We start from the raw sequence: 11,408 nt of genomic DNA on the forward strand, positions 1-11,408 counted from the left end.
CTATAGAGTCGCGTCCACGCGACTAAAAACAACACACCATTAACCGTTGAGTTTTATATTTATTAATAGGTTCACTAATATTAATTACAAACTCAGAAGAAAGTGAGGAAAGTCGTTGTGTATGCCAAATTATTTTGTCATCTTCTGTTCGAATTGTAGAATCACAAATGACTTATCTCACTTTCTTATTATATTTTAAAGATGTAGTTTATTTTTATTTTCTCTCAACTAAATATTGAAGGTTGAAAGATGAATAAAAGAATGAAAGAAATGAAAAGTGTCTTTGTTTTGTTTAAGCACTTCAATAGATTAACAATAGAATAAAAATGATGGAATGGTTGAATTGAGTACTGGATATGGTACAAGATTGCCAAGGGGTTTCATATTATTCACTATTGGTAAAATTCAGTACCAGAAAGGTGCTTTGGGTTCCTAAATGTTGTTGCCAGAGTTTCCTTAATAAGTAATGTTGAACTGATTACCAGTAGCCATATTAACCAATTTCCCTTAAATACTATAAATGGTATTCATTTAAGATAGAAGTTTGATATCAGATTGGTGCTGAGCCTGTCAATGATGATGTATGTGATCTGACTTATAAGAATGTGAAAGGGTCTAGAGAGGAGGAGCTGCAAGACCTTTTCCTGGCTGAGTCTTGTATATACCTTTCTAAATTGAGTTTGAATATTATTTTGTCTGCTTTATTAACCCATTCCATTTGGTTTTGATAATTTTTCGGATAGACAATGTGATTCAGTAAGTTAAATTAATTATCGTGCTATGTTAGTCTTAAAGTGTTCCCAAATCATCAAGTAAATGGAATTGCTATCTGTATATAATTCTTTACGTTAAACCATTCTTGAGTATGTATGTGTGCGACGTTTCGACTTAATGCTTATAGTAATTCACATTCATTCACAAATTATTATCACATTTATGGATGTTTTTACATTCTAAAAGAGAACAGTTTTTTTCAATGTTTCAGTAAAGCTCTGTCTACACTATTAAACCAGTTTTACAAGAAAATTGTGATGTGCCCAAATATGGTAGAGGATGGTTAAGTAATGGTAGTGATATGACATCATCATGTCCATATATGGGCACATCACATTTATCAGTTTGATAGTGTAGACAGAGCATTAGTGGGATTGAGTACATATAGTAAACTTCCCTTCGTATCCAGGGGAGTTGCACTTGGGTCATGTTTTGACAGCTAAAATTTAATTATAACTGCATTTTTTATATCATTTCTTGTTATACTATGAATATTATGTTACTCCCTCATTTGAAAAAACACTGGATCCACCATCAAATGTTTGTGTTATTGCTACTACAATTGTACAACTGAATAAAAGACTCGCAGACATTATTTTGTAAAGATAAAAAAACGTACATGGGTACTTGATTTTATTGTTTCCCTCTAGGCTACAACGACGGGAAGCACTACAACATAGGGTTTGTTGTTATTCATTAAGAGAGAATACGCTACTACAATTTGTAAACAAGTTTCACAGAAAGACAATACACAATAACAAAAAAATACAACCACTACATTATTGTACTAATTTGATTTGGGGAAAGTAAGGGGAGAGGTCTTGCTCTGAATTGAGACTTAAACCAATCTACGAGAATTAAACACCCAAAAATGATTGGTATGTACAGCTATGGTAACACATTGGCTCAATGTAACATAAAAGGTTGTGGGTGGGACTCGAACCAATGCTCTCTAGATGACTAGACTGGAATCATAACTCTAGACCACCGAGCTTAATGGTTTGAGTCAAAGTAGGTACAGCAAATTATAATGGTAGTGTAACATGTTTCTTTCACTTTTACTATTGACTACTTACAACACAAGTATCACAAGCAGCCTATTTCATGTAAGAAAAAACCATTAAAAAATAAATATTTTTACTTTTTAGTATAGTAAAGAATTTCAGTGTGTACAGTTGTATGCTGAAAAACCATGTGCCAATATTCTAAACGCAATTAAAATCTAGTTTAACCATTGAATTGATTTATCTACATAATTATATAACCTATTCACAATCCCTTCATAGACATGTTACACAATTAAACCCAATCTGTCAACATGAAGAAAATAAATATATTATACAGGTAGTTCAGAAGAGTATGCAAATGTGCCATCAACTAGGTGCATTTAGATTCCCTCTAAACTCCGGTTTAAACCCCTTGACCTCTTCACACCCCCATTCCTCCTGAATAACAAGGTGAAAACAATTAAAGAGAAACAAATATTAAGCGTACAGTAATGCTGGCAATAGAATCATATCTTTATATACATCATCAGAATTCCATTGTACATAGATGACAATAAAGAATATTAGAAGAATAGATAATTGCAAATTATTAACAAATTCTTAATTTTCTTTGGATGAACAACTTAAAGCAAAATGTATAACAAAAAAATAAGTTAAAACATTACGGGCAAACGTCTCCTACTAAGCAATGTAACCAGCTAAGCAATACTAAAGCAGAAAATGAACTTAGGAAACCTGGTTGTTGACAGATCATAAAACTTTGATTCAAAAGATTGTAAAATAAAAAAAAACACTACAATTGTCGCAATAATGTGGATAAAAAGTGTTTACTTCTTTCAGTGCATTTTAATGAAACACTTTCAATTTGCTCTATCTACAAATTTTATTTACAGTCCTACTACTTATAGAAAACAGTTATCTATCGAAAATCTATTATGTACAAAGGTTACACTAGTCAGACTGTTTAAATACAAAGACAATAGTTACAGTCTTAAAACATACAGTTAAAAACACACAAAGTAAAATGTAAAAATATCGGTGCTGAGCTGACGAAACATTATCTTTTATGGAGATTTTTTACTTTTGAAAGAACAATTGAATAATAAAACACAAGTAATGGGGTAAAGTGATTATGATAACTAAACTGGAATAGACATTTCATAAACCATTCATTCTAATGTTACAGCTTTCTATCTATTTCTGCATTTTCAACAACAAACTGATTTTTGATGCATTTGTATCATCTTAGCACCGGTTGCCTTTTTAGAAGCAAATACTGTTATAACTTTCAACATTCTTTGGAAAAATTCAGTTTATCATTAAATATTAATGTTTAATACCGCTGTTATACTAAAAAGAACATTGTACACAAGCCGAGAATGTTCAAATTGTCTTAACAGGGTAAACTAAAGAATTGTGTATAATTAAACGAGACTAGCATTGCATTAACGGATTACAATAATTGTCTTAACAGAGGTTAAATTAAGGAATTGTATATAATTAAACAAGTTCAGCATTGCGTTAACAGATTACAACATAATTTTAACCAAGATTTCTTTTATGATTAAAAGCTACATAAAATATGAACTATAATACATTATCATAAAGTTATGAACATTTCAAAAATAAAACTTTGTTTTACATAAGAGAACATTATGCATACCTGATTATTATTTAAGCATGGACCTATAAGTCCATGGTTTAAGAGTGCATTGTTGACTTGCTAATTATTGGGTCAAAGTTGATGATATCCTGGCAACAGACTAGCTTTGTCAACGCTAAACGTACATGGCTTAGTATACATTGAGATTTACAAATTTTGCAAAAATAAAATATGTTAAAAATTGAAGATTGTACTATTAAATAATTCTACATAAAATATACTTTTTAGAACAGACAATTGAATTACTGTATAAAAGAAAGTATATGTTAGGAAACATTACATTACGCACCATCATGTTTACAGTGAATACTCTTACTGCAGTATTCATTTGTGGGTTTTCATGCTTTATATATAAATACTCTTTTTCTGTTCACTAAAATATAGTGACAGCTTTTTAAGCTAAAAATATCCAAGCCTTAAAACATGTCAAAGGTCATTAACTACCACTGGTCGTAAATAAAAGAAAGCATACAACATTTGGGAAAGGATAAGTTGACAAAATGCATTAAATTAAATGCTAATCATAAACATAGCTTTCAAATAAATAACTTAATCATTTGATTACATGTAAACCATTGGCACTAATCAGCCACTATACACACCCCCACTACAAATCTACGTCTGCAGCATTATTAACTGATAAAATTATTATTACCTTTATATATTATCATCCATCACCATACCTCTTTACAATAAACATAGTATAAACCTAAATGCCTGTACAAACTCACTATAAGTGGTGGTAGTACACTGATATGTGTTTGTACACATTACGTTGAGTATTACTGTTTTCAGATGTTATAAGCAATCAAATTGTCATTAAACACTGAAATAATTTGAGCTGTTTAATTGTCGTCAGAAGTACACTTATTGTCTGACATTAATAATAAAGTACTTTATACACCCAATATTACCATAATCTGTCTCTTCTGCTAGCAATACCCATAATGCTTGGTCGCATGCTATCACTACCCATAATGCTTGGTTACATTATCTGTACACATGTTCACGATTATTTCAATTTTATCATGATCAATAAATAAACTCTATTTTTCCTGCAGATACACTTTTTGGATACATTAAACATTTGGTTCATACAAGTTACATAGATTATTGCAGTTTTACTCCACTTTGTATTTTTTTAAACTGGTTTATATTATGCCAAACTTGAATTTTTATTTACAATCCTCCTCCAATACATTTACTTTATAATTAAAATATAGTTGACTCAAAGTATAAACCATTTTCACTGTTTGGTGTTAATGCTAAATAACCACCCCACCAAATGCCCTTCAAAATAACATATCTAAATACTTAGGGAGATTCAGAATAATCTGAGCCTGTTGTTCATATACAGTAGTTTGTGCATTATTAATCCACAATTTCCGATTACTACTTTGGATCCTAGAAAAAGAGCGACATACCGCCTTTGGCAAGGTTTTCCATACATGTTTATATATATATATATTCATTTATATATTTTCGATTTATATATTAAAAAAGAAATCATGCCATAGTTGGCCGATGACGACGAAGACAGACGCAAACAGTAGCAAAATACACAATTCAGTCTCTGCACTTAGTAAATAAATAAATGAATGATTGCATCAGGTAATCACTGTGGTACTTGTACTGCTTCAGGCAATGATGGGTTTAATGTCCTACTATCAAATGGTATAGTGATAACATTCTGTATATTACTCATAGATGTTAGCCTAAAGTCGTGTCCTTGAATGTGTTTTGCTAAATCTACAGCAATATTGTTCGTTTCGTACGTTATTTGGTTGTCAGTGTCTACTTTTAAACGCTTCACTACCGTTCGCTCCGCGTCATTATCCGTTAGAGGATGTTTAAGACTAGGTGCATTAAGAGGTGGTACGTCCAATGGCAGATTGCTGACTTGTAGGCCGCAAAGTTCAGGTGATGATGCTTCTCCCGCTTTTAATTCTGGAATGCTTGCCTCGTTTAAATTTGATGATTTATTTTGACGAATATTATCCACAATAGTTTGTGCAGGAGTTGGACTTGCTATCGTCTCAGCGTCGTCTAAGAATCGATCCATATAATCACTGAAAGTAGAATAAAAGAAATAAAAAAGAGCCTCCAAAACTTACATTACCTAAAGGAGATAACACTAATTATAGACTTCCTGAACACCAATTATATTAGTCCACACTGAAATAACCATCACATTAAAATGAGCATGCCCAAACATCATCATAGCCAGTACCCGTTTTGATTTTATTCGGGAAACCACTATACAACACTGTACAGATAGGCTACTACATCAGTACTTCTATGAATGGATGGCTAATTGGTGACAAGAATGCTAGTTCATCATACCCAGTACCGTTTTGATTTTACGATCATTCGGGAAACCATCTCAAGTTCTATTGCTAAATCCATTTTTCCTTTCTGTCATTTTATTTTTTACTGTTAAATGCATTCAGACTTTTATACGCTATATTATTCTTATTATCCCTGCAGCATTTACTACATCTTTTTAGAGATGTAACATATTTAGTTATACTTACGTTATACCGGGATGAAGGTGATATTTTTTCTTAGATATTCTAGTTTGATTTGCAAATACATCGTGTCTTACTGTCTTTTTCCACAGGTAATAAAACTGAACAAGTTCACCAACAGATCTTGTTTGAACCTGCATGACAACAAAATGATATATAGTTGTATACAGTACTAAGGTTGTGTTCACACACACAATTACATGTGTAACCTAAGTTACTCTTGGGACTAATCAGACGAACTGTTTGGACTACAAAAAATGTCAACATGTAAACTGAACAATTTACTCAGCAAGGTCATATTTCATGCATCTTTTCACACTAGTAAGGTCAAATTGCTCCTTATCTTGTGGTTAATCAGCTTGCAGTTTAAAGTGTAATTAAAAAATCCACCTCATGATGTGGGTTTTTGAAACCACAAGCGACCTTTATACATGTAAAGTCTGAACAGGCTCTTACTACTGTAATTATAGCTTTTTTTTGTCTTTCGTGGGAACCTTAATTATTTCCTTTTTCCCCCTTACATCTGGTAGAGGTACTCATACATACATAGTATGTATGATAAAGTGAAACAACCTAGAATTTGGAAACTTTGTAAACAGATATTTTTAACAGATACACTTTACAATCTGATGGATCTGCATGGATCACAAACAATTGAACATGAATAATGTCTAGCTATTAGGGGGCTTCAGATTTGCGATGACCAAAGTATGTCATGTTAATTCACTGTGCGCATGCTGGGATATTGTGAAGCATTTCCAAGTCTGCTGGGTGCAGAATAGTGCGGTTGGAGTGGCTAAACAAATAAACCATACCTTGTGCTGCTTAATTAAATGGAAGTTTTTGCCATAAGACCTTAGTCCACTTTCAAAGAATCTACATTCATCTTCCGACCATAAGCTCATCTCATCTGTGATTGGTGGAATTTGAATCTTGTGTCTTCTCAGTGCTTCATCAACGTTATAGCCACATTGTAGTAGCACATACAAAACCTAATAAATAAATGTTAAAATTGTAATCTAAAGCTCTGTCTACATTATCAAACTAGTTTGACAAAAAAAGTGCGACACCCCCAAATATGGTAACGCTATGGCGTCATCGTGTCCATATTTGAGCACAACATCACATATTTTTGTCGCATAAAGTTTGATAGTGTAGACAGAGCTTTAGAAAACACACGTATGCAGATAGTTTGTGGATTAGCATAACACAGCAATGTAATGTCCATTTGTACAATGGAACAACCCAATAAGGTTGATATTTCAACATGGACTTGAGACTGCAAATTTCCCCTACTTTCATCAATGGAACAACCCAATAAAGGTTGATATTTCAACATGGACTTGAGACTGCAAATTTCCCCTCCTTTCTTCAATGGAACAACCCAATATTGGTTGATTAGTTTCAACATGAACTTCTATTCTACTTTTTTTTGGCTGTTCAATAACTAGTTTCCCATAATGTCCAGGGAACTGCCAAACTCACTGATTTATCCATATGATAGCTACACAATAATAGCTATATATGCTATCAATTCAAATTTATTCATCTCATAAAAAAAAACAATACACATAACAAAAAGGAGTAAAACAAATTTAAAGAAGATGAAAGGGACCTCCAGGAAACCCCAAGGGCTTGTGACAGGAGACACTAGACTGTATATCCTACCTTCTCATCATCTCTGGTGTGAGCTCCTTGTGCTACTGCTTCAAGTCCTTTAGCATTCGATGACGACGACGTCTGAATTTGATTTAAATATCTTTCAGTTTGGTCATCATCTAATTTACTAGGATCCCATAGAAGTCTATCCTCATTCTCATATGCTATTGAAAGATTACAAGATAATATTATTTGGGTAAATAGAAAAAATATCAAAATATACTCAATGCTTATAGCGGTAGCAATAAACACACAAGGTATGTGAGCTTGGATATAGTAAGATGATCAACTTCATAAAACAATCAAGTGATAGAAACAGTGGGTCAATTACAGAAGAAAAACAAAAATATCAATGTTGGGATTTATAGCGGGCTGCTAACATTATTAGAATCACTTCACATTTTTAACCATTTAAAGATGAAAAAAGTTATTTCAATAGGACCACATAGTATTTTTACATTAAATGTAGTATGTGACCTTAAATTAGATCTAAAAAACGTAGGGAATGGGACTTTACTTAAATACACACTTGAGCATTGTAAAAACAAGGATTATAGGCTTACCTGGAACATCATCATATGGAGATAGCCCATCAGGTATCGTGGCTTGGAAGTCTTCCCCAATATTAATTTCCTGAAAAATATGGAATAAATTACCATAAAAATGATATATCATACAATAATTTATTCATTAATATTGATCTAAACCCAGCAATTAGTAAAGCTAAAGTAGATTGATACCATAGTGACTAAATTTCACTATGCAAACTAGGCAAACATTGTATAACTGGCTAACTGGCCAAAAGATACTAGACCAACCATAGCGTTACTGTGCAACTACAGTAAGTGTCAATAGTATTAATAACACAATGTCACTGGCCAAAAGATACTAGACCAACCATAGCGTTACTGTGCAACTACAGTAAGTGTCAATAGTATTAATAACACAATGTCACTGGCCAAAAGATACTAGACCAACCATAGCGTTACTGTGCAACTACAGTAAGTTTCAATAGTATTAATAACACAATGTCACTGGCCAAAAGATACTAGACCAACCATAGCGTTACTGTGCAACTACAGTAAGTTTCAATAGTATTAATAACACAATGTCACTCCACATGAATGTCAGTAGTCATTCATGTCATTATTGTTCACAATGTGAATGCTAAGTGACTTTATCAAGTGGTTTATCAAGGATATAAGTCAATGGAATGAATAGGGTGAATGAATATGACTGCCAAATAAGGACGTTTTATGTCAAGCTTTACTTCTACTTTAAAGGGCTTGGCAAAAGATAACACACACATAGCAAGAATTTTTTAAGGTATTGTCTCCTACAGTGAAACTTTTTTTTCCTAATGTTTCTATTAAAATTAATCAGGAACTTCCCTAACTATCAAATTCTTTATACTGGACTGGGCAATGTTGTATTGACAGTTTACAGAAAAGTCAAACAAACTGTGTTGTTTTCTTTAGTAACTGATAATGTAAGGAGACATAATTCATAAATGTTTGGCAGAAACTTAATAAATTAACAAACTGCTTTTTAACATGGATAAAACTGCTTTTTAACATGGATAAGGCTCTGTCTACTGACTATCAAACTTTATGTGACAAAAAAATATATATATATGGACATGATGATGTCATATCACTACCATATTTGGGCACATCACACTGTTTTTGTGTCTAAGACAGAGCTTAAGAAGTCTGGTGTGAATTCACATACTGTAGTAGTTAGTCATCATGTATTTACCTTTTTCCAGTCATGTTGTGGAATATATTCTGATCCTTCAGAACAACTATCTTCTTCATCTCCAGTGGTGTGGTGAGTAGTTGCTACAGAAAATGATATCATTAATTAGTTGAATGTACTTTAATTACACTATCAAACTAACTTTAAAAAAAAGTGTGATGTGCTAAAATATGGTAGTAATATGACATCATCATGTCCATATATGGGCACATCACATTTTTTTGTTAAGTTGTTGTAAAGTTTGATAGTGTAAACAGAACTTAAGAACAATTACATTGCATTTACATTTTTTAGGTAGATCTAGGCCTCTTTTTTTTGCATGAATTATGTCATACCTTATAGATTTTGAAAAATCAAATCAAAATAGATACTGGTTTGTTGGTCTAACATTACCCAATTCATTTTTTCTACAAATTTGATTAATTACAATGATTTTTTTTCCATTATATAATTGTAATTTCAGGAACACTGCAAATAAAACCAAATAATTCACTCACATCTAAGTAGTCTAGCTGTTGCCAACCCATCAGCACTGCGGTCTGTGAAGAAGTTGCTTTGTAACTCGTCTGGGCTGTGCTCTGGGAAGAAGTCGCTATGTAGGTCATCAGCATCTTCATCTCCAACACTGTTCACAAGGTCATTGTCATCATTTGGTAGCAGGTCGCGAGCTATTTGTTCTTTATCTAGAGTCAGATCATTTGTTTCTAGTATTTCATCGGTGCTGTTATCGGTACTGTTGGCATCATCTTGTGAAGGTGAGGCATCTTGACGTACACAGTACATTTTCATTAGCTCTTCCATTGGAATTTCAGCATCCTAAAACATATTCAGTTTTAATAATAAAAGCTCTACACTTTTGTAACTTCAAAAGTTTCTGATTGTGCAACCATTGTTAATTATTGTTGAAATAAAATTAAAATAAATACTTATTTGTTTTTAGTCAAATGTAGAACTGGCCACATACAAATTAATGTAGCACTGGCCACATACAAATTAATGTAGCACTGGCCAACTACAAATTCTTTATATTTTATTTGTAATAGATATTCAGGGTTTAGTGCTTGTATTGCTTGTCATTTCAATCGCTCTATTTCTGTAATTTGTTGGTTTACTGCTTTTAAAAATAATATTTGCAACAACTTGTTACCTTTTCTAAATCGTCCAATTCCTTCACTGTATCACTTCCATCCTGGTTTTCTTCATCCTCCAATGTTCCCTCGTCATCATAGTCGTGCACCATCATATCAGCTGTCATCTCAAAATCCCTATCTGGGCCCTCTGTTGAAATAATTACCAATATATCCTATTTATGTGGGGAAACCCAATTGTAATTCAATTATTATACAACAATAACATGTGTATGGCACTTTTAACATACAATCAACAGTTTGTCCCTAAGTGCTTAGAAATAAAAAGTGAGATAAATAAATAGATTTGGATTACAAAGAAATAAAAAATGCTATAGATTACATCTTCTTTAAATTGGTAAAACTATTATTGTTTTACTGTAGTCATATTTTTATTTGTAATGTCAGTAATCACTTTGTACATATTTTTTATAATGATTTTTTTATAATAAATTCAAATCATTTATTACTGTACTTTGTAAATATTTATTTTTGGAAATTCAGTCCTTATGTAAAAGTTTAAGCACAAAAAATACGACATTTATAAATTATAAAGTTATTAACAAACCTGGACTAGAGTCGCTCCCTACAGTTGGCTGAAAAAGAAACAATAGCTTTTAATAGTCTTTATCCAATAATTGTTGTCTATTTGTGAAATGATTGATATGCCATTGCAAACCCATTTGAGGCACTGTGTCCATGTTGTTTATGATATGGTGGGTGGTAAAATGACAGACATTGGCACACCATTGTTCATTGATGTGACGTACCATCTAAGTTTTTTTACACACCCCCATTATTTGTAAATGACGCACCCATGACGCATCTCTCCCGGGGGTCATACAATTGACAAGTGCATTATTACCCATGGCATTATCATTAATTTACTGTC

At 32.4% G+C, this 11,408-nt stretch overlaps 1 protein-coding gene across 1 annotated transcript; it reads right to left on the bottom strand.

The window, feature by feature from the left end:
• Nucleotides 1-2,265: 2,265 nt before the first annotated feature.
• On the bottom strand, nt 2,266-11,127 carry LOC144844171 (mesoderm induction early response protein 1-like). Its single transcript, XM_078700924.1, has 9 exons — nt 11,085-11,127; nt 10,537-10,667; nt 9,887-10,205; nt 9,390-9,472; nt 8,195-8,264; nt 7,641-7,795; nt 6,788-6,964; nt 5,979-6,106; nt 2,266-5,513 (listed from the first exon to the last, which is right to left on the bottom strand). Exons 2-9 carry the CDS (start codon nt 10,642-10,644, stop codon nt 5,060-5,062), a joined length of 1,494 nt encoding a protein of 497 aa, XP_078557050.1. The 5' UTR covers nt 10,645-10,667; nt 11,085-11,127; the 3' UTR covers nt 2,266-5,059.
• Nucleotides 11,128-11,408: the final 281 nt, after the last annotated feature.

Source organism: Antedon bifida, chromosome 6, assembly GCF_963402885.1.
Source record: "Antedon bifida chromosome 6, ecAntBifi1.1, whole genome shotgun sequence".
Taxonomy (NCBI): Eukaryota; Metazoa; Echinodermata; class Crinoidea; order Comatulida; family Antedonidae; genus Antedon; species Antedon bifida.